Source organism: Podarcis liolepis, assembly GCF_965112155.1.
Source record: "Podarcis liolepis genome assembly, chromosome: 9".
NCBI lineage: Eukaryota > Metazoa > Chordata > Lepidosauria > Squamata > Lacertidae > Podarcis > Podarcis liolepis.
The window spans coordinates 22,037,199-22,062,044 of NC_139564.1; the positions used below are offsets into that span (position 1 = coordinate 22,037,199).

General features: G+C 42.1%; 1 protein-coding gene across 1 annotated transcript in view; it reads left to right on the plus strand.

Moving 5' to 3' along the window:
- Positions 1-24,846, plus strand: part of NFKB1 (nuclear factor kappa B subunit 1) — a 70,032-nt gene that overhangs the window by 16,888 nt on the left and 28,298 nt on the right. The window contains exons 3-10 of the mRNA XM_083459205.1: positions 2,226-2,310; positions 4,147-4,187; positions 6,990-7,088; positions 15,970-16,118; positions 17,555-17,718; positions 19,617-19,775; positions 21,124-21,228; positions 24,459-24,550. Coding sequence (XP_083315331.1) covers positions 2,226-2,310; positions 4,147-4,187; positions 6,990-7,088; positions 15,970-16,118; positions 17,555-17,718; positions 19,617-19,775; positions 21,124-21,228; positions 24,459-24,550 — 894 coding nt within the window. The remainder of the gene's footprint in view (positions 1-2,225; positions 2,311-4,146; positions 4,188-6,989; positions 7,089-15,969; positions 16,119-17,554; positions 17,719-19,616; positions 19,776-21,123; positions 21,229-24,458; positions 24,551-24,846) is intronic.

Here is a 24,846-nt window from a genome sequence, read left to right on the forward strand (position 1 = left end):
AAAGTACTTCTAATATTGCTGTGTTACTTTATTTTTAAGATAACTTTCCCTTGGATGTATTCCTTTATATGAGGTATACACATATGATCCTGTTCTCCAGTTTCTGTTTCAAAATAATTGCAGATCTGTGTAAGAAAGTGCTAGAAATAGTGAAAGGAAGCTAGATTTTGGGCACAAATAATAATCTATTTTCTGTCCATATTGCTAAGAAAATGCAAAGTAAGCTCTGTGAATGAGAGACGCATTAAAAAAGTTTACTTGCTATTGCATTTTTAGGTTAGTGTATCCTGTATGAGTCATAACTATGGTTTAGTTGTTGCTTCATTTGCTTTTAATGAGTGGGTGTTGCAACTTTTTGACATTCATGTCTTTGTATTACGCCCATGTTCAAATTAGCAAAAAGTAAAATTTCCAAATATGATCATCCACCCACTGCAAATGGTGAAGCATGAACAACTTTACATTTTCATTATTTTTTTAAAGTATACTGGTCAGGTTGGACTGGCAATTCTACAGATGTTAGCACTGTGTGTTCATTAGTCACTTATTAGGTATTACCTGGGTCTTCTGTGAAAACCCTTATACGGTTGAAATAGTTCAGATGTTGGGAACTACAACTCCCATCATCCCTGACTATTGGCCATGCTTGGTTGGGTATGATAAGAGTTTGCTATCTGGAGGGTGCCACATTGGATGTGCCTGAGATATGGTATAGGAACTAGAAGTTTGCCCTAATGTCATCTTTTCAAAAGTGGTTTTGAAGGAAGAGATCACACACGTGATCTGTGAGACTTTTTGCAATGAATGTGTGCAATATTATATATTATTGCAATTCCATATATCCATGCTTGTGCTTTGCCTATGGACTGCAATACTCTATCACTTGCTTAGCACCCTTGAAGTCTATATGTAACAGGATACAGAACTTCAACTACTGACTGCAGTCCTGAGCCTTCCAGTATATTTGTGGCTCTCATCATTATATAGATGGAGCTCTTCTTTCCCTTGCATGAGAAGCAGAGAGGAATCTCTGTTGCTGAACAAGGCTACCTTCCTATGAAGAAACGTTAGCCTAACATTTGGGCCTTTTTTTGTTTAGGAAAAAAGTGAGTAAGAGGGAATATTATATATGTGTATAAAATTGTACGCATGGTGTAGAGAAAGTGTGTAGAATGGTTTCCTCCCTCTCTCCAATAAAACTGAATATTGGAAGAATGAGAACAGACGAAAGCACTTATTCACACAGCACATAGAAAACCATGGAATTTGTTCCCGCTAGATGTACATGACAGCCACCAACTTGGATGGCTTCATTTATTTACGTACTTACAGTGGTGCCTCGCAAGATGAAATTAATTCGTTCCGCGAGTTTTTTCATCTAGCGAATTTTTCGTCTTGCGAAGCACGGTGTTGGAAAAGTTTTGGAAAAGCTTCAAAAATCACCAAAAACCTCAAAAAATGCTACCACACCGCGTTCTATGAGTTGCTCCTCGAAGTCAAGTCGCAACTGTATTAACGGTGTTAAGAAAAAGGAAACAAACTTGCAAGCCGTTTTCGTCTTGCGAGACAAGCCCATAGGGAAATTCGTCTTGCGAAGCAGCTCAAAAACCGCAAAATCCTTTCGTCTAGCGAGTTTTTCGTCTTGCGAGGCATTCGTCTTGTGGGGCACCACGCACCACTGTATTGAATTTACATCCCACCCTTCCTCCCAAAGAAGCTGTAAGGCAATACAAATTAGAAAGCAAGCAAGTGAAACACCTCAGAGGTAATTAAGAGCTTTTGGCAAATTCATGGAGGACAAAGCTATCTTTTTCCTCCACTGTGTGGAGGCAGTATGCCTCTGAATACTAGTTCTTGGGAATCACAAGTGAATACCATTGCACTTCACGTAGGTATCTGGTGGCCACTGTCAGAATAGGATGCTGGCCTAGACGAGCCTTTGGCCTAATCTAGCAGGGATCGCGTTGGGTTCTCATGTACCTTGTTAGCGTCACAGACATTGGATGCAATATGGAGAAAGTGGGATACACATTTGCTGGTAGTTCATCAAATAGCATACTGATTCAACCCAGCTATTGAAAAGAGTTTGCATATTTATGGTAACTCTGCAGAACAAAATTGGGTGAGGAAGCAAGAGCTGTAAAATTAGTATTTTTGTTACTAGAGCCTGAAATAAGTTACTAGAGCCTGAAATCTATTAAGAAGCACAGATATTCTCAATGCAGGTGTATGGAATGGACCACATCATGGGGATGAATCAGCTGCTCAATAGTACAAGCATGATTACATCTGATCTTCACCTGCACACAGGTAAAAATCATTTATGCTTGACTGAGATGGTTTGTAAAATTGCTTCATATTCAGAAACTTATATTTGTCTAAAACAGCTATAGATTATCATTACCAAAAAAAGTAAAAATCCTTCTCTGACAGCTTCTCCCATTATGGTATTGTAGTAATGTGAGAATGTGTTTGTGCCCAAATTTTCCATTCTAAATAGCTTTGAAGAGCGCAAGACCCTTGTCCCATATTGAACTGGGAATTGCCAGCTTCAGAGTTTTGACAATCAGATGTTGTGTTTTTACGGAACATGCTAGCATAAAAAGGGATTAGTGCAGTACAGTTGATTCTTCTTTTCATTATATGGATATGAAATGTTTGGAAATTCTGGGGACTTTCTGTCAATAAATGCCGCTTGTTTCTTGCAACTGTTCAAATATGAAAAGAGTTTTGTTGATACAGTCTTGTAAAGGACTTAAACTGCCTTGTGCTTTTTCCTTCTTACACATCATGGATGATTCATTACAAAGTTTGACATCATAAATTAGTAGGGAAAGGGGAAGTACAAATGACTTGCTCTCCCTTTTACTGTGCTTCCTAAGCTATGAGCAAAGGAGATCTCTTTTTCTCTGCTATGATGTGTGTGAACTTGGCACGCACCACAACTCCCACTTTAATTGACATGCATTCCCCCTCACTGCTACGTTTGAAGCTGCTGCTGAAAGTTGGCTGTTAGTTAATCTGTATATTTACCTTGGTCCAAGGAAGCACAAGTGGGTGCACACATCACTCACATCCCCAGAGCACATTTAACTTACATTTAAAGCACATGGCTTCCTCCCCAAAGTATCTTGGGAACTGTAGTTTATCCCTCTCAGAGCTACAGTTGGCAGCACCCTTAACAAATGATGGTTCCCAGGATTCTTTGGGGGAAGTCATGTGCGTTAACTGTGTTATAAATTCATGGTGTGAATGTGACCATCATTCCCAGGGACTCATGGGAGGGTTCCTGATTTTCTCTTCTGGTGACAATCACACTGGAAGGTCTGCCAACATTTTTTTGGCCACTTTTCATTGTGCACAGGGAGCTAAGGTAGCTGAAAAACTGAAGTGTACATGTGGAAAACTGTCTGAGGACTTTTAGATCCCCCACCCTTATTTTAAAGCTACTTTCCCTTAAAGTTGAGGAAGTAAATTATCAGAAAGCAGTTTGAAATCACTACTACAAACAGTTAATAAAACACAGTGAATCTTAAAACTGAGCAAGTTTGCCCAACTTTTAATCAAAAGACAAACATAAACAAAATTGTCTCTGATTATTTGACAAGGGACAACCTTATTATATACTTTGATAATCATTGCAGAATTGTTTTAGATAACTTGTTTGTAGAAAATTGTGCTTTTTATAGTCGGGGAACTCAAGGCTGTTCTCAGCTTATCTTGATGCTCCTTGGATCTGTTAAGATTCTTTTTTTGATAGTTGAGCAGGATAAAGTAATACAATATAAGTATAACCAAAAAGGTTTTCAGATCAAAGTCATACATCAGTCCTCATTTTCTTAAGGCATCATATGCAAAATTGTGGCTTTGCAAATATAACATTTTATTTTTATAAATATAGAGGCAGTAACACCTCTACTTTTACTAACTCCTTGTGCTATTTTCGGCTATATAGATTATTCAATCCTAATTTAAACTCAGACCAGATTGTGCCCACCTGATTATACTTGAAGGGGGAATTCTGCTGGGGGGGGTGACAAAGGGGAGAAATTGTAAAGTGAACTGTTATCCTAAAAAAAGCAAAATAGGAAAATCTTAGATTTTTTTTAAAAAAAAACCTATCTTCCTTTCATTTTTTGTAACAAGGTGATGGGCCATACCTTCAAATTGTTGAACAACCTAAGCAGGTAAGAGAAGACTATTGATGTTTTGAAATTACCAAAACAATCTCTCATTTAACTGCTGTAATGCTAGATTTAGAAATGTCGAGCAACATTTTGTACTCTTTTTTGATGCCTGGAACCTTCTGTATTCAAATTATGCTTCTCTGCTACTTAGCTCTGGTCTCTCCCAATAATAATAATGTCTGAACCACTATACTGATGTAGGTTGAACATGGACATTTAAAGCACATGGGTTCTTCCAAAGAATCATGGGGACTATAGTTTACTGCTCACAGATACAATTCCCAGCAGTCTCCAGTTCCCAGGATTGGGGTGTGTGTGAGAGAGCTTTTAATGTGACTTAATACAATCACCAGTGGTGCATGAGCCAGCTATAAGTAAGGCAAGCACTGTTTGAGCAAATCCAGCACTGCAGGAATGAATTAAGCTATGTACCATGTAAGCCCTGCTTCATAGCCTCAATGCCTCCAATATGAAGCTGTATCTTAAGAATTGCCCCAGTGCTGCTTCTTGTGAGAGCAAAGTATGGTTTTCTCTCCTGAGAATGTTGAAGCATTTGCAGCAAATTTGGAGTGAAAGTTGAACATCCGTTGTAGTGTTAAAATGGAAAAAGATCTGGACAGAATAGCTTTGCGGTTGCTTACTCATTTTGAGAGCTATTGTTTTGAGTAGGATGGCTAGCTGTGGGCTGAAGACGATTAGAATTTGAGACAGCCTCTAAATGTTGGAAACGTGTGGCCTGCTTACTTGTTTGTTTTAGATATCTTGCTTCATGACATCAAGGGTACAATAAGGTTATGTATCCTTGTATCAGTACAGCAGTTTGGGGAGGTGTGTTACACTGAAAGCAAGTGACTTACTGAAGGCCGACTTTGCAGTGGCCATGTTAGTGTGTTGCAGCAAAAATCATGGTGCTTCCACAGTTTGGGCTTGTCCACACTTCTACTTGTTCCATGGCAAGAAAGCACTGGTGCAAAAAACACTTTCTATGTGTCCCATTCTTTCTAGGCACAGGTCTGAGCAGTTTGAACTTTGCCTCACCACTTTTCCCAGGAAAACCTGCTCTTTAGTGGTAAATCAGAGCAAACAGCAATCCGTAGAAAACCCAATTGCTGTTTTTCTGGATTCAGCACTAAACCATGAGTTTTTCTGGGGGAAAGCAGCAGGGCAAACAGAGCTGTGGACAAGCCCTTTGTTGCCCAATTCTTTATAATGGGCAAAATATCCTGCTGGTTTATGTAACAACCAGTTCCTATTTAACTTACAGCCTTGAGTGTATTTACCAGTGTAAACTGCTTAGAGGTGTCACTATAATCAGGCAGTATGTGAAATAAATAAATAAACAAGCAAATAAACAAAATTCCATATATATATATAGAGAGAGAGAGAGAGAGAGAGACAAAGAAAGAAAGAAAGAAAGAAAGAAAGAAAGAAAGAAAGAAAGAGACGGACCAGTAAAAGGACTGGATCCATGTATCTCATTTTCTGAGTTTAACAGGGCTGTGACTCTGTTCAAGATTTCTCACACTGGAAGAGAATGCCGTTCAGGCAGGGTTGCCATCTGCATGAAAGTGATGTTTGAAATATGCTCCTATTATTTTGGGAGCATGTTTCCATGGATTGGACATGCAGTTTTTGTGGAGTGCTCAGGCTTTGGTTATCATGGCAGTCTGTGAGTTTATCTCCCCAATATCCCAAACTTATCTTTAAGTTTGGTTCATGATTTTTATGGATAGTAAAGAAATAAAGAGTAACACAGTAACAAAATGTATTTTTCCTTCCCATTTATACTGTTAGATAACACAGTTTCAAGACACATCAATTACTCTTAAAATACAACAGGCATTTTCACAACGTATTAGATATGGGTTTCCCAAACCTGGGTCTCCAACTGTTTTGAGCTACAACTCCCATCACCCTTAGCTAGCAGAAAAGTGGTCAGGGATTATGGGAATTGTAGTCCAAGAACAACTGGAAGTTTGGGAAACTCTGAATTAGATTCACTAGCATAAAGTTTTCTGTCTGCACAATGCCCTCCCCAATGCCCTCCGTCAGATATTTGGGGGAAGACCCAGAACAGATTTGCAGGGTGCAAGGAGAGGAGAGGAGAGGAAAGTTCCATTGCATAGCCAAAAGTCTTTGCACTAGCAGATCTACTTTGTTGGAAACCACCCAATGTTCATAATAGCTATATTTAAAATGCCACTCATTCTAACAGCTCCTCCCTAACTCATCATGTAATTCCATTTCCTTTTAGGTCTATTTAAGAAATATCTCCTCGTTCTCTCTATTGTATGCAATCCACAATTTATTGCATTTTAAGGAAGATCTATTGTCCAGTCGTATCTTGGTTCTTGAACGGAATCCGTTCAGGAAGTCTGTTCGACTTCCGAAAATATTCGAAAACCAAGGTGCTGTTTCTGATTGGCTGCAGGAGCTTCCTGCACCCAATCAGAAGCCGCACAAGCCACGCCCGACATTTGGCTTCCAAAAAACATTCGCAAACCAGAACACTCATTTCTGGGTTTGCGGCATTCGGAAGCCAAGACGTTCAAGTCGCAAGGCTTTCAGGAACCAAGGTACCTTGGTACCAGGGAACCTTTCTTTTATTGTGTTACTCGCTCTGGGGTCACTGTGTGATGAAGTATGGCACAGAAATTCAATAAGCAACATAAAATTAGTATAGGGGCAGAGAAAAGTGAAGAAGTAAAAATTAATGCATTCTCTTTACTCACCAGTGCAGTAAAGAAGCTGGCGTTGTGTGAGAAGTTAATTCATTAACCTTTTAAAAACTGATCTCCTCAGAGGGGTTTTCGCTTCCGGTACGTTTGTGAAGGACCATCGCATGGTGGACTTCCTGGAGCTTCTAGCGAGAAGAACAAAAAATCATATCCACAAGTTAAAGTAAGTTCATAATTTACTTGCCATTTATTATGTTGGTTATGATGATTAAACCATCAATTTGCTTGGCACTTTATAGCAGCCTTCTCCAGCCTGACACTCTCCAAGTATTGTTGGACTGAAACTCCCATCAGCCCCTGTCACCGTGGCCAATGGTCAGGAATGGTGTGACCTGTGGTCAAAATATCTAGAGGGCACCAGAGCTAGGATGGTACTCACTTTTTTTTTTAATTGTATGTACTGCTGCTGCTTGCTTTGGATATGCAGTGGTACCTCCGGTTGCACACAGGATCCGTTCTGGAGCTCTGGTCAGATCCCAAGGAATTCACACCTGGAGGTGCCTGTTCTGAGAGCCAGTGTGGTGTAGTGGTTAAGAGCGGTAGTCTCGTAATCTGGGGAACTGGGTTCGATTCCCCGCTCCTCCACATGCAGCTGCTGGGTGACCTTGGGCTAGTCACACTTCTTTGAAGTCTCTCAGCCCCACTCACCTCACAGAGTGTTTGTTGTGGGGGAGGAAGGGAAAGGAGATTGTTAGCCGCTTTGAGACTCCTGAAGGGGAGTGAAAGGCAGGATATCAAATCCAAACTCCTCTTCTTCTGTGCATGCTCTTGGTGTGTAGAGTGCTTCTGCACATGCACACTCGGCAAAACCCAGAAAAATACTTCCGGGTTTGCTGTATTCACATCCTGAAGGATATGCAACCAATGGTAGATAGCGAATTGCTATTTAGCGTCAAGCTTGTATTTTGCCAAGTAGAGATTTGTGGTCACCTCGTACTCCCCAAGCAATGTTAAGCTCCAGGGTAGAACTACAAAGCAAGTTTCATTTGAAGGAGAGAATTGTGAAGGCTTATGGTGTTTGCAGTATCTGTTCATTTAAAAATCTATAGTTTGAACAAGTGCTGAGCAAACTTGCACAAGTAGGCAATGCCGTTTCCAAAGTAATAGCGGTAGCCTGTTTGAAAGCCAGCTCTGAAAACTTAAGACTGCTTTCTTTCTGCATGAATTAAAAAATGCCTCCTTGGAAGCTCCTGGCACACATCCTTTTTTCCCAACAGCAAAGACCAGTCTGGACTTTTTTTAGCCCTTCCCCATCCTGCCAATAGACATAATATTCCAAGCAGGCTTTTTGGACAAAAGGCAGCTTTAAAGCTCATGTCCCACTTTGCATGAATAAAGTACATCTGGAACACTACAATCTTTAATGTCAACTTCTTTCTAAAATGCATTGTTCCAGTTGCATTTTGATTCTGCTAGGACCAAAGCCCTAGGCTGACTGTTGAGACTATGGCCTCATTTTCACTGAGGTGGCAAACCTATGTCTGGGCTTCACCCCTTCTGACTACATTATTTAATATTGTTCCTAAAATCTTTTATCCATGCAAAAACAAGGCCAGAACCCTTCTCCCTTAAAACTAGTAGTCTTTTATGTGCAGGGATTACTTATTAATTTTTGGTATGGAGGAACATTTACCGTATTTTTCGTCCCATAGGATTCTCCGTCCCATAGGACGCACCTAGTTTTTTGGGAGGGAAATAAAGGGAAAATTTTTTTCCTTTATTTCCCCCCCAAAACCAGGTCGGGGAAACCAAACCAGGTCGAGGAACAGTGGGATGGCGGCGCTGCGCCTCCCTGCTGTCCCCCGAGCTTGTGGGGCTGGCTGATGTCTGCCCGAAGTGCGGGGCGCTCTGCTTCAGCGCGCCCCGCGCTCTGTGCAGCAGGCTGCTATCCGCAGCCTAGGGAACCCTGCGGGAACTCCCGCAGGGCTCCCCCAGGCTGCGGATGTCTGCCCGGCACGCGGGGCGCTCTGCTTCAGGGCACCCTGCGCACCGGGCGGCAGGCTGCTTTCCGCAGCCTAGGGAGCCCTGCGGGAACTCCTGCGGGCTCCCCAGGCATGCTGATAGCTTCCTGAAGCCTGGAGAGCGAGAGGGGTTGGTGCGCACCAACCCCTCTCGCTCTCCAAGCTTCAACGAAAGCCTGTATTCGCCCCATAGGACGCACACAGATTTCCCCTTCATTTTTGGAGGGAGGAAAGTGCATCCTATAGGGCGAAAAATACGGTAGTTATCTCAATCCCCTGCTTGCATTCTGAAATGTTAGAGGCTAGACAAGGGTTTAACATGTCCACTGAGAACTGGGCATGTGACGAGTCTAGATTTGAAGCGTGTATTCTGTGGTAGGTCAAAGGTTGATTTGGAGTGCACACCCAGTTTTCTTGTTTCTACATATTTTGGCTGTTATTGGCACAAAGTGCCATGCTTCATAGTGTCATGTGTCAAAATGAAGAACTGGGCCAGAGGCAATCCAGTTCCATCTTGTAGAGGACATTCTCCCCTGAAGGAGAGAGGAATCTGGGACCTGCCCCCATCCATTTATTTATCATTGCACTCTGTTGCTGCAGAGACATTTCTCTCCAGTCTGGCTCCAGTGTGGGAAGTGAACCAGGCTAGAGAGGCAAGTGCATCAAGTGGAGGGAAGGGAACAGGTCCCAACTTTATATCGGAACAGAGCTGATGCACAGCAAATGAATGTGATTGTCCCTTTCGCATCTAGTTTGACCTCTGGAGCTCACCAGCAAAAAAACCCTATATTTATTTAAATGAATTTTGAAAATATGACATCAAAAATGTTCCCATGATGTTTGTGGAAAGGGTAAGGTGTGGCGTTTCCCCCCCTTTATTAGCATTTCACTCATTTCATGTTGTTTAATGTTGTTAGCCGCTCTGAGCCCAGCTTCAGCTGGGGAGGGCGGGATATAAATAAAATTTTATTATCATTATTATTATTCATATTTTGTCATAGTTTCATTCCTTAAGCTGCAATCCTATATTTGCTTACCTGAGAGTCCCATTGAATTTGGTGGAATTTGCTTCTGAGTGGACAGGTGTAGAATTCCACTGCCAACCTTTCTTTAAGTGCGTTTTTCATTGTCTTAGTGTTTTGCTTTGTATAAATCTTCCTATGGCAACACCTGTTAGGAGAGGCTGGCAGATAAATACAGGGAAGTTCCTCAAGGCTACTTCACTGGCTTGTTAGCGCCTGTTCATGATTTCAAGTTTAGCCAAAAGGAAATAGAAATATTTTGCATTCAATTACCCTTCTGTCAGCCTACCCTAGCTCCAGGTGCCTCCTTTTCATGAATGGCAAAATTTTCAGTATGTTTTAACAGATCGTTCTAACAAATGATTTGTCAGAATGGACCTTGTGGCAAAATATATTTCACTCCATGGGTAATTGGAGATTTCCTACACACCCCACCCCCACCCCATTTATTGTTATATTTCTGAATAGCAGTCCTATTTATCCACCAGGCTCCAAGAATAGATTTAGATGACATCACTTCAGCTAGGAGCTCAGAGCAGATATATTTTCATTACGGAGTTGAGGGGGAGAGGCAACTTGCCGCCAGCTCCTTCATCTTTTTAGGATTCAGTTTATTGGCCCTTGTCCAGACCATTACTGTCTCAGGCACTGTTTTAGCACCAACACAACTCCACCTTGTTCAGATAGTATGGAGGGATGACTTCAGACTCCAAAGCCCCTGATGACCATTACCAGTGGCTTATAACACATGTTAAAGAGCAATGGGGATGGAATAGAACTCTGCAGGACTTGACAGCACAAGTATCATGCTAAGCAAATGCCACCAATGCTGTTTTTTGGGAATGGTACAGAACATAATCACCATATCACTGTGGCCACTTTAGAAGGATACCATGGTTGATGGTATGAAAGGAGATCAAGGAGAGCCACTTGCCTGTCCTCCTCCCAAAGCAAGTCAACAAGCAGAGTGACCAAAGCTGGTACTGGTACTGGTACTGATTTGGAATTGGTCCAAATAATCAGCTTCATCCAAGCATGTCTAAGCCATACAACCATAAGAACTTGACTTGTGGAGTGAAGCCTAAGCCCACCTGTCTCTATGGGGCATGTTTGATGTGTAGCTACCCATGCAATATCCAATCTGTGTAGTCCAAGCACAGTTGATTCTCTAATATTTTCCAATGGATCATATGTCATGTGACACTCATAGGCCAACTTCAGATTTTGGTGTTCTGTGTGATTATCTAGATCTGCCTGATGATCTCACCTGAACTGGCCACACCATCTGCATCTGGCAGGACCTTGCTCCTTGGCCAGCCTAGCACTCATTGATCATGTTATGAAACTTAATTGGTGGTTATCAATTCCCTGAGACATCTGAATAGTCTTATTTATAATTTCTACTTTAGGACTGCTATGTCTCTATACTTGAGTGCACTCACAAGGCAATTATAAGAAAAGTCACTGTCTGATGGGTGCAACAATCCCAGAAATACTCAGTTAGGTAGGAAATGGGAATTCGGCCATTGATTTAAGCAAAATGTGATTTTAGCATCCATTCACTGCCATAGGACCCTAACTGGTCAAATTATAAGGCTTTTGGGTTTTGGTAAACAACTTTTGCTTTGTGATATGGAATGGCTGAGCTGGTCGATGTCTTAGAATATTTAGTTCTACAATGAAGAAAGCAGTTTTCTCTCAGGGTTCTGTAATGCAAGGGGACCTTGGCAGTTTGGTTACGATTAGAGCCTCACACAGGAAATGTCTGAGGACTGGTAAGAAGCCCCTGAGACTCGGGAATCTTAAAGAACAAGAAGCTTAGGGGCAAGGACTGTGAAGAAAAAGTGTAGGGTCAGCAGTTGACCGATAAAGAGGAATCTGAAAGAAGGGTAGGTGGATCATGAAACTGAGGGAATAGTCCAAGAGAAATAAGACCAAATAAAAGGGTAACGTGACTCTGAAGGAACTTCACAGCACTTAAGCTCAAGAGGGGACTTACTATAGGGCAAAGGAGCACCGGTGGGCTGAAGATGGCAAGCAAAGTAGTCAGTGGCCTAAAGCAGTGTTTCCCAAACTTTTTTGGGCAACGGCACACCTGTTTACTGAAAAAAATATCGCGGCACACCACCATTAAAGCCCCGCCCCGTGACGTCAGCGCGCAGCGTCACGCCGGGAGGGATGCACGAAAGTGAAAGTTTTTTCCCTCCCCCTTGCCGGGGAACCTCCAAGCTTTGGGGGTGGGAGGAGGCAGCAGAGCGAGGGACTGAGGGACGGCGGCAACTGAGGCGGCGGCGGCTGTTGTGGTGGTGGCGGCGATAGCGGGCGGAGGAGGGGGCGGCGGGGCTTGAGGAGCCGTCGCCGGGAGTTGCTGCTGCTGTTGTTGCTGCTGCTGCCCGGACATGCCGGCCTCCTCCTCCTCCACTGTCTCGCGCTCCTCCCTTTTGCACGCGCTGCCCCGCCGCTCGGCACCACCACCGCGGAGCCGCCCCCGGCTCGACGCGGATCCTCGCCGCCGCCGCCTCTCACCGCCCGACTCGCCCGCCTCCCTCCCACGGCACACCAGCCAATGTCTCACGGCACAGTAGTGTGCCGCGGAACACCGGTTGGGAAACACTGGCCTAAAGCACTAGGCAGCAGACCCAAGAAGTTGAAGGAAGCAAGTGCAATGTTAAGGACAGGAGGGTCTATATTATATGGACATGATATCAGTAACAACAACAACAACAACAATAATAAATAATTTATTATTTATAGCCCGTCCATCTGGCTGGGTTTCCCCAGTCACTCTGGGCGGCTCCCAACAAAATATTAAATAGAATAAAACATCAAAAACTTCCCTAAACAGGGCTGCCTTCAGATGTCTTCTAAAAGCTAGGTAGTTGTTTATTTCCTTGACATCTGATGGGAGGGCATTCCACAGGGCGGGCACCATCACCGAGAAGGCCCTCTGCCTGGTTCCCTCTAGCTTCACTTCCTTTGATAGGGAATGACTACCTAAAAGCTGCAGAACCAATCCTATGAAACGAAAGAACGGGGAGTGAGAAAGGTGTGAATGGGGAAAGTTCAAATTAAAATCTAAGCTGGAGAAGAAGTTTTGGATCATAATTTTTGAGGCAGTCATCACAATCCTTCCGTCTCTTATTTCCTAGCTGGAAAATCCAAGTCTTGGTGACTTCCAAGTAAGCATGCCTGGGCTCAGCCTGTAATGGAGCAATGCATACGAGGTGAATGCAAAACACTGGGTGAAAGGCTGGCTGAGTTTGTGGGAAGCATGCATGGGCCTCTTATTCCTCTTAACATAGTGTTTTGCTGCCTGGATGCATGCCCATACCTGCTCATGAGTGGCAGAACAAGGGAAATGGGGCTTTAATTTAATGTCAGAGTGGATTGTGCTCATACTGTGTGCGGTCAGTTTATTTTGTTATCTGTTGGCTACTTATTTCCTTTTTCTTCTCTAGGTTTCAATTTTACTATATGTATGCATAAATGGAGAAACAATGGTGGATTTGAAATGAAGTTGATTGCATGTATTGCAGGCTGCCCAAAATTGATGGGGGTTTTTTGTTTGTTTGTTTGTTTCGTTTCATTTTTTAAATCTCAGTATGATTCAAACTTAAGTTACCTCTCTAATTTGTATTACCAAACTTTCTCTCAACTGGGATGGAGTAAATATGTCAGCTAAATGTTAAAGCAAGGTTGGAGCAGGGGCTCTCAATACCACTTCAGCTTCTTGGCTGTGTTGTAAAAAAATATGTCACAATATGATCCTTCCCACCATCCCTTCAAAGGCTGCTTATTTCATTATTCCTTGTATTATTTCCTTGGGATGATTATGTTCCCAAACATATTTGGCCTACTGCCCCCTTTTCAGGAAAAAAAATTTTGCTCAGTGCCTCCCTGGAAATCTACCTTCTTTAAGCGAAGGGGGAGGTCCAGCGCCACAGCCTGTATGCCATTGGCCAAATAAGCAGGCAAGCTGAGACCCATTTCCTGGGCCTGGGTGAAGCCAAGAAGGGTCCACCCAAGCTTGGGAAAATCCCTTACCTCCAACATGACTGCTGGATCCAGGGGGATGTGTTGTCGCCATCCTGCAACAGTGCCTGGCCTGGCGATAAGTGTCTTTACAGCTGGGCTGTCTTTAGCATATGCGCTGCCGGGGTGCAAAGATCCATCCAGCGCTGCCCCCCCCAATTTAGTTTAGCCCCCAAATTAACTTTTATTATGCTTATGTCAGACACCATGCTTATCTCTTGTTTACGTAAGAAGGGAGGAAAAATAAACAAACTTTATACTTGCTCATTTATAAGCTTAGCATTTGTTGTAAAATGAAGAAAAATGCAGATCGCAAAATTCATAGTGTGTGCTCTAGGTGCATTTTTGCAGAAATGGAAAACTAAAATCACGAGCTGAAAAACATGTGTAGTAGAGCCCTAAGTACTAAGTAGTTAGTCAAAGGAAATGCCGACAATTCACGAAAATAAACATTATTCTTTTAACGATTTCCCTAAACGAATTTGAACTGTGAGCGATGAAATTAAAACACAATTTGCAATGTTTCACTGGCGGCACCTTTGACACGACTGATCTCACGCCGCCTGTCTGCCGCTGGCGCGAGATCAGTGGTGTCAAAGGTGCCACTGACCCCACTGTTGCATAGCAGCTCAATACAAAACATAATCTTACGCGGCTTCAGCGGCAAGTGCCTGGTGCCCCCCAGAATTCAGCACTCGGGTGCCCCACACCCCTTGCACCCCAAGAGAGCCAGTGTGGTGTAGTGGTTAAGAGCGATAGTCACGTAATCTGGGGAACCGGGTTCGTGTCTCTGCTCCTCCACATGCAGCTGCTGGGTGACCTTGGGCCAGTCACACTTCTTTGAAGTCTCTCAGACCCACTCACCTCACAGAGTGTTTGTTGTGGGGGAGGAAGGGAAAGGAGAATGTTAGCCGCTTTGAGACTCCTTCGGGTAGTGATAAAGCGGGATATCAAATCCAAACTCTTCTTCCCAGCTAAAGACGACACTGCATTACTGAACAGATGAAACATGTACGAATGGTTTTTCAAAAATTTCTATTTTCTTTCCTTATATTTCCACCGCCCCCTTATTTTTATTCAACGACCCCCAATTGCACCTGAGGCTACCACCCCCCTGGATCATTCCATCACCCCCCATCTCCCACATTGGGAAACAGTGATATAGACATACATCTGTGTTCAAGAAAATACACAGGCCACAGCCCAGCAGATTAGAACAATGGATGTGGGCATGCAACTAGGCTTCAGCTTCGGAAAATGAACCAAACCAACAAACTTCTGTGTTCATGGATCACAATGCTGGCTGAGTTAGAAGCACCTGTGCAGTGCAGAACAAACCTGACACCCAGCTCTGCTCAAATGTCACATGGGCCCAAAGGGGAATCTTTGCATTAGCAAACAAATCTGAGTAAATCCAGAGAGTTCCTGTCCTTGGCCCCATTGAAGATGCAACTCTTACACAGTAACATCTGGATAGCACCGCATTGGCTACGATGAGGCCGAATCCTTCATGTTTGCTCTTCAAATGTCATTATTTAATCCATGGCCTAGGGTAGGTGGTACCCAAGAGGTGGGGCATTACCAGCTTCCACTATTATCTGTTCAGGATGGAGAGGAGAAGTTAGCCTGCTATGCCCAGGGGTCTGATACCTGCAGCTGGTTGTCTGGTCTAATAAACAGTTTGTTGACAAGTTAGAAGTTTAGTCACTTACACAGACCAAGGCTTCTTAACCCGCTTTTGTGCTACTTGGGAACAGTTTTCAGTTGGATAATCCAAAAGCTGCTCTAGGGCTGAGGGGAGCTGAACAAGCCATAGGTTCTTTTTGTGTTTTTAGTGTGATGCCTGCCACAGTTATGCTCTTTCATTATTTTCAAATTTCAAATTAATACTGTATCTTATTATGTATTTGCACTTTTGAAGACCTAAAATAGCTCCTACAGTACGGAATGCATTGCAAACAACCTATGTCAGAGTCACAACAAAAGCATCATGGCTCAGTAGTCAGAGTATTTGTTTTGCTTATTACAGATTTGCAATTATGCTGGGCCTGCAAAGGTCATTGTGCAGTTAGTCACAAATGGAAAGCATGCTCACCTGCATGCTCACAGCTTGGTGGGGAAGCACTGTGAAAATGGAGTGTGCACTGTTAACGCAGGACCAAAAGACATGGTTGTAGGGTAAGTGCATCATCTGTGTATTGTAATTGCAACTGAGATTCCCCCTCTCCTACCTTTGAACACTGACTAGGGACAAACCATCCTGTCCTGATGTAGTTTCTTGAAATTGAGTATAGTGGCAACCTATGGCTTCTTTCAAGAGTGGAAAATTTAGACCATTTCAGAGGAGTGGGGAGAGTGCAAACAGACGGCTCATCCACATGGTGCCAAAGCATTCTTGAGTGTTAAGTCTGAACTGGGGATAGGGGAAGAAGTTCGGTTCATGTTTTGGGAATCTGCCCTTCCCAAAACAAGATGCTAAGCGAATTATAGTTCTGTGAGGAGCACCCTCAACCAGCTACTGTCCCCGGCATCCTTTGGGAGAAGCAATGACAATTTAAAGTGGTACAAAAGTGCTTTCAGTGTTTTGATGTGGGTGTGATGTAGCAATGAGAATGCTAAATCCTAGTTAATCTACTTCCTATTTTAAAGAGATTGTTCAGATAAAGTACACATTATATTGTTTGCAGAGTTAGATCCAGTTTCAAAAAACTGCTGGTTTGATGTCTTTAATCTACTTTCTGGAACATATATGCCAGTCTTGAAAGAATTCCAAGACAGGTTGCTTTTAACACTTGAAGGTTTTTGGCTTTTGATGTTGAGACCCAACTTGCCAGCAACTTGAATTCAAAGCTTCAGATTTGCTCTGTTGAGATTTTGCTGTGAATCTTGAAAGATTTGTCATGCTACCTGTTATATATATATATTTTTATCCAAATACTGAAACAATACATTTGCCCCAAGGACTCAAAACTTTTATTTGGAATGTAGGCATATTGCTTGCTTACATTTGTGAGAATGTGTTTTTTTTTTAAAAAAAAGATCTGGAACTTCCCCTTAAATTCAGGGTATATAATTCTCAGCTATTTGTTCAACAATGCATATTGTTTAATGTCCTATTGCTGTTAAAACTAAAACCTTCATAACCTTTCCCATACAGTATTACAAAAAAAGTACTGAGTGAGTTAATCAGAGCTGTGTTTACCATTTATTTGCAGTTAAATTTTCTCCAAAGAGCATAAGACTTATGGTTATTCCTTATTGCATTTTATTCACACAGTAGCCCATTGACATGGGTTAAGCAAAGAGAGAGAGAGCGTGAGCCCAACGTCACCTTAGATCAGTCATGAAGTGGGCTTCAGGACCAGTTGGGGATTTGAATACAGGTCTCTGTGGTCTTAGACACTCAAACCACTTTAACATGCTGAGTCATGGGTATCCTCAAAAACAAAGAGAGCACAGGCAGTAGAATCATTTTAATTCCATTGCCTAAGCTGCATTGACTGGGGCCAAGGGACCAGAAAACATAAGTAGCAATGAAAAATTGTACTGTACTCCCTTTTACGTGAACAAATTCAAAGACCTACTGCAGGTAATTATCTTGTACTTCTGTGTAGATTTCCAAACCTGGGGATACTGCACGTTACAAAGAAGAGAGTCTTAGACACACTGGAAGCACGTATGATTGATTCCTGTAAAAAAGGGTATAACCCAGGACTCCTAGTACATCCTGATCTCAGCTATATACAAGTGGAAGGTGGAGGGGAGAGACAGCTAACAGGTGGGTGATAACTGACTGTGGTTCGGTATCTCTCTTAAGAAAGGAAATGATTTCTTGCTGTGCCTGTCAACTCTTTATTTTCTATTCCTTAAAATAAGTATCCCCCAGGTTAAATATAGTTAGTCCTGCTCACTTGAATTTCTTAAAGGAGAAGAATGATGCCACTTGTGATGTTTTTAGAAGAAATAAAATACAGTGGGAAAAGAAAGCAAAAGCTACTTTGTGCTGCGATGTGTGTTAACAAAAACATTTTCAAAGTTCATTTCTGCATTAATAAGTCCCACAGTCTTGAAGGTCATCCATCCATAATTAATTACTAGAAGGTTAACTAATTTTAGCCTAATTTCCATCATCACATGGGGAAACTTAGAGGTAGGGCTTAGCTACTGTATATGTTCCACGTAGTCCCATAGTCCTTACCCTGCCTCCCAAAGGGAGCTCTCTCATCAAGTAAAGCAGCTGTGGGTGACTTCAAGTTGAGCAGAAGAGCAGCAGAACTTCCCATATCACTTAAGGAGAAACGCAGTGGGAGGTTTGTGCATGCAGTATTGCACATGCAAAAGGCTTGGCAACCCTTTTTCGCCCCGCCACCAGTCATCTTCTCGCCTTAAAGCCACCTACAGCTAAGGGAACATAGGAAAGTAATGCATCAGTCCATCTAGCTCAGTACTGGTTGCACTAACTAATGGTAGCTCTCCAGAGTTTCAAGCAAAGGTCTCTCCCAGCCCTCTGGAGAAATGCCAGAAATTGAACCTAGGAACTTCTCTGTGCAAAGGAGATGCTTTTGCTGCTGACCTGCAGTGGGGATGGGGTGGTGGGTGAGAGAATTTTGGAAATGAACTTTTAACATAATTCCTTATTTCCTTGATAATACCAGTTGGCCCTTTTCTGTGTTGCAGTCATGTTAAAAAGACCTTGTTCTCAGGCAAAATACATACACAAATAGAAAACAAACCTATACAAATGCATTTCTCAGTAATGTGCCTGCTACATTCATATTTGACTGCACAAAGGAAAAACAGTATCTACAAAGTCCATAAATGTTCATACTCCATGGAAGTTGCTCTTCCTGTGTCTCTCCTACTGGTATAGTCAATAAAGTTTCACTAGGTTCTAATAAAAGTATATGGTTTACCTTGGCCTCTTAATAGTTTCATTTTGCTTTCTTGACCGTTTGATACCAAAATTCCAATGTAGCAGTGCTGAAGTTCTTCTGATGTCTGGCAATAATGTTTGAAGCAAGTCCCCATGTGCTTCCTTAAGCATAGAAATGTATTCCAAGTTCATAAATTGGAGAATGCCCAACATAAATAAAGTTAGTTTTATTTGCAAAAGTTGCTGGGCTCTGAGTCAACTTTATGTTGAATGCCACCAATCTATCTGCAATGGAAAGTTTCAACTTTTTCCACCAGAGAACATCCTTTTCTTCGGTTTGCCAAAATTTGCCTTGTATGGTTTATTTAAATTTCTAGTTATTGGGATGTCTAAATAGTGACAGTTATGATAATGTGTAGAAATTAAAATAATACCACATAATGCTGATTGAAGCTTCAGTAGAATGTTAAAATAGGCCTAGATGTAGTGATCACCAGATCGTCTGCATACATCAAGAATATCGTTTCCCTTAATGGTGATTCTATGAATGGGTTGGCTCCACTTTAAGCCTTCTTGCTAGTAGTTCTAATGCCAAGATAAGTGCAGTTAAGGAGCACCTTTGATTCACCATTTTTTGCATATGGCAGTTTCATGATTGGGTTGACTATTTGGCGGCATAGGATGAAGCCTTTATTTTGCCTGCTGAATCTTCTCTTCTCCCACCCTTACTGCCATCTTTTGCCAGTACCACCGTTACAGATATAAGGTTACAATAATTCAGTTCCTTTCTTCCTTGATTGCAGAGAGAGAAAGAGAAATCATTCGTCAGTCAGCTCTTCAACAGACAAAAGAAATGGACCTCAGCGTAGTACGGCTCATGTTTACAGCATTTCTTCCTGACAGCACTGGCAGCTTTACAAGAAGACTCCAACCTGTCTTGTCCGATCCTATATATGATAGCAGTGAGTGTCTTGCCTATCTTCATTCATTCTACTATGGCCAAATCCCAGTCCAGTGCTTATTTTGATTTATGATTGTTTATTCTTGTAGGGTTAGAGAGGCTGATCCCCATCGCTTTTAACATTCACTGAAAGTTTGAGATCTTTAAAAAAATAGAAAAATACCATGTAATGTCTGAGAAACATAATTCCCTACACACTACGATAGTATACACTGCGCATGCGATGCAAAGGAGAACAAAGACAAAGGAGAACCTAGGACACGTTTGCTTCTGATGCATAACTAGTGTTCCTTTTAGTGTCTCCCTTGATGCACCCAAAGATGTCAGTCAAGTTCTAAGGTCATGACTTATAGATCTACAAATTAATGACATGCTGTCAACTAAACTGCCTGTAAAATGTCTGTCGTTTCGAAGAGCTTTGATATTCGGTGTTTTCTTTGCCACACAGTTAAAATGCTTGAAGAGTAAAGCATACAGGGCATAATCCAAACAACTCCCAAGGGTTTCTGGGTGGCATGTTGCAAAGGCTTGAGAATGTGGTTCAGCTAGGACTTGGGTGCTACTTAGCAAACCTTATAGTTGGGTGGTAGATTGGCGGTGGCAAGCAGTGTGGAGCACATCTCAGCTCTGATAGTCCTGAATGCATTGTGGACAAAGCAGGTAATATATTGGAGACTTCGAAGACATCTTGGGTATAAACAGGAAACTAAACTCTCCTTCACCTCCATCCCAGACTTTCCAAACCTGCTATGAGCCAAAGTCTAGTGAATCCACTTTGTCCTTGAAACCTTCAGCCCCCACCTCTGACTATAAAATGGCTTATTCCCTGTGGTCTGAGGCTGGGGGCCTGGCATCCTTCTGTACATCTGAATTTCCAGTCCTTGTGTGTAAGGAATTGTTCTTATATCTGTTTAATTATCAAGCAAAAAATAGTTGTTGGCAATACTTTTTGTGGGGGTGAGGAGTAAGGCCTGCTAAAGAAAGCCTTCTATGTGGAACCTGCAGCAACTTTCTCCTTTGGAAATGGTACGAATCACAATAACGATGGTTTCTGTTTCGTGGTTGCGTTTCATTCTCCCCCCCCCATCCTTTCTTCAACTCAGTTCAGTAAACTGTAACCTGCCTTAAGACATTTTGCCAACTCTTCAATGTATTGTAACTCTTACTATGGCCGTATTATAATATTAAAAGATGGATCAGATGTTCCTCCACTTAGTGCCTTTAATGTCAATTCAGTACAGTTATGAATATTGTGTGGATGTATTTCATTTTGACTTTGAAAATAAAACATGGCTAGAGGAGGCTCTTGCAGGAGTAAACTTCATAGACTCCCCGTTTTTACCAAACAGAAGCCCCCAATGCATCTAACTTAAAAATTGTACGAATGGATCGGACAGCAGGCTGTGTGACAGGAGGAGAAGAGATTTACCTGCTTTGTGACAAGGTTCAAAAAGGTGAGAACTCAGGATGCTTTATCATAGTTGAGCATGATTCTATGATAATCACTAGGACTTCATAACAACCACTGTTCTAAGTGTGTCAAACTATGACCATAATCACACTATACATTTTTTTTAATGTGTTTATGGGAGGGGGGTTATCACTTTGTTTCTGTTTTATTCTGTATTTTTTGTTGTCATTTCATGTGTGTGTGTTGTGAACTGCCCTGTGATCTATATACTGGTATACTGATTAAATAAATTAAATAATAATACATTAAAACACTAGGATACCACTTTAAACAGTCACAGCTTCCCCCCAAAATTCTGGGTTTTTGAGAGTTGTTAAGAGGCCCTTATTCCCCTTGCAGAATTACCATTCCCATAATTTTCTGAAAAGAAGGGTTGATTTTTTTAAAGCACACTTGAAATGTATGGTGTGGATGTAACTGTAGAGACTCAGACCTCATTTCAGCCATGAAAATTATTGAGTGCCTCTAGGTCAGTTACTATTTGTCAGCCTGACCTGACCTGGGGGTTTATAATGTGGATAAAATCGGGGGGGGGGGTGTGTGGAAGGACTATTCCTAGCACCCTGAGCTCCTTGAAGGGGGGGTGGAATTAAAAAAAGAATAAATATGTCAAACAGCCTTTGCCAAGACCATAATGTTTTGCTTTGTAAGAAAGTGCCAGGCTGGGTTGGGGATTTTTTCATACTATTAAATTGCAGTAATAAAGCAATGCCCCGTATACTGGGCATATGCAAGTTTGACCCATTGACAATATTTAAACAATCATTGTTTCTGAGATAAAGAAAATGGAAAAAATCCTTAGAGCTCAGTGTTTTATACCATGGTTCTGTGGCACTATTCATAGTCAGAGAAGTAGACTGGTACCTGTTTAACAGAAATGTCAAAACTTCACATGGTTGTTGGGCTTTTACTTGATGTTTCTATATCAGTTTAAAATGGATGCCCTGAAACTGAAATATTTTTAAATTTTGACTGGTGTGCTGGTGTGGGATTTTGTTCAGTTTTTAGAATGTCTTCAGTGTTTTTATTATTATTACAGAATTTTATGAAATTGCAATACAGTGGTACCTCGGGTTACATACGCTTCAGGTTACATACGCTTCAGGTTACAGACTCTGCTAACCCAGAAATAGTGCTTCAGGTTAAGAACTTTGCTTCAGGATGAGCAGCGTGGCAGCAGCAGGAGGCCCCATTAGCTAAAGTGGTGCTTCAGGTTAAGAACAGTTTCAGGTTAAGAACGGACCTCCGGAACGAATTAAGTTCTTAACCCAAGGTACCACTGTATGTAATTATGTTATGCTTGTTTTAGACATAATAATAAAGTGTAAATTTGCCTTGAGTGTAATTTGGCAGAAAGATAACCTAAAAATTCCAATTAAAAAAAAAACATTCAGGCCTATTTCCTGCTATTCCAAATCGCAATAAATGTCCAAAGGAGGGACCGATTACTCCCTTGTTTTGACATTTTATGAGTAACTTTTCTGAAGTCTCAGAAAGTCATTTCTAATCCAAGGAAGGGAAGTGAAAAATGTGTGTGTTAAAAGCTGCTTCTGAAAAAAAAAAGTCTGACTAAATGGAAACCCCAAAATGGGGTTTTCCCTTAACATTAAAATAGTTTTCCCTTATGACATCATTTGTTGAAATCTCTCAGTCCTTGAGAATTGAAATGTATAAAGAGAAAGTTAGTAGGGTTTTTCACAGTAAAGGCTTCCAGATTAAAGAAGGGGAGATAAACACCCATCTACTGCCCCCTTGATTTAGAAAGGAACAAACCTCTTTGGCCAACACCAAAAGATGGAAAATACAGGCTTTTTTGGGTAAAATTGCAGTCTGGAGATGATACCTCCAGTCCTGTAGGGATTCCAGTGTACTCACTGAGCTCCTCCACAAGTCTGTATTCCAGGTCTTGGGAACCTGTGGCTATCTGGTTGTGATTGGATTACAACTCCCACCATCACTGACTATTAGCTGAGGCTGATGGGAGCTGGAGTCCAAACAATATTTGGAGAGCCACAGGTACCAATGACCTGCTGTATTTCTTCCATGATGTGCAGCACCTACAACTTAGAGATAATAGATTCCAAATGTTGGGCATTTGGAGGTTGCTGAAGGCTGTACCTTCAGCAAGTGCTGAATGCTGATGACAGCCAACTTTTCTTCCTATGTCCCATTTCACCCCCTACCCCACCCCAGGTAGAGAGGACAATCCCAATCTGCAGCCTAGGATGAATTGACCTGAAGGGGTTTCATTTTGTCTTGCATGCCACTCTGGTTTAGCCGTACTTGGAAGTGAATTTTAATAAAATGGTGTTCCAGTTAATCCAAATGGTCCAGTTTCATAGAGCATAGTAGGAACTAATTTTTTGTTATCTTCAAAGCGCTCTGAAAGAGCAGAGTTTTAACCTGCCACATGAATGCAGGGATGAGGCAAGTTAGTAAAGCACCTCTGCTGAGAAAGTCCTAACCTACCACATATCAGTCAGCTGGATTTGGGATGGCGTTGTAGAGCAAGGCCTCAGGAGATTACCTGAGCCACATAGGCAGGTCTGTATGAGGTGAGGTGATCCTTAAATGGCTCTAGACCATTTTAGGATTTAAAGGTAAAAACCAGCACTTTGAACAGGGTGTAGAAACCAAGAAAGGGCTAGTGAAAGTGTATTAGATTGTAGTACAGTGGTACCTCGGGTTACATACGCTTCAGGTTACAGACTCCGCTAACCCAGAAATATTACCTCAGGTTAAGAACGTTGCTTCAGGATGAGAACAGAATTTGTGCTCCGGTGGCGCAGCAGCAGCAGGAGGCCCCATTAGCTAAAGTGGTGCTTCAGGTTAAGTACAGTTTCAGGTTACGAACGGACCTCTGGAACGAATTAAGTACTTAACCTGAGGTACCGCTGTACACTGTACAGTGGTACCTCAGTTTAAGAACAGCCCTGTTTACGAACTCTGCAAAACTGGAAGTAGTGTCCCGGTTTGCAAACTTTACCTTGGTCTAAGAATGGAAGCCGAACGGTGGAAGGGCACTGGCGGCAGGAGGCCTCATTAGGGAAAGTGCGCCTCAGTTTAAGAATGGACTTCTGGAACAGATTAAGTTCGTAAACCGAGGTACCACTGTAATATGTTCCATGAAGCCTGCCTAAGAAAATCCTTACTGTCCCCATTCTTGACCAGTGCTATATCTTGACCAGTTATTAACTTGTGTCTGCAATACAGATGATATTCAGATCCGTTTTTATGAAGAGGATGAAAATGGCGGTGTCTGGGAAGGGTTTGGAGATTTTTCGCCTACTGATGTGCACAGACAGGTATGTCAACATCGTCAAGATGCATTAGTAGTAACTTTTGTGAACCTGTTTTGTGATCAGATATGATCCATTTCACCGCTCTTTTGACTTGAAATGGACTTGGCAAAATGGCTATCCATAGGCAAAAAGTTTTTTTGGCATCTGCTTTGAGGTTCCTCTCTCTCTCCCTCATGCAGGGGTCAGCAAACGTTTTCAGCAGGGGGCCGGTCCACTATCCCTCAGACCTTGTTGGGGGCTGGACTAGATTTTGAAAAAAAAGTGAAGGAATTCCTATGCCCCACAAATAACCCAGAGAT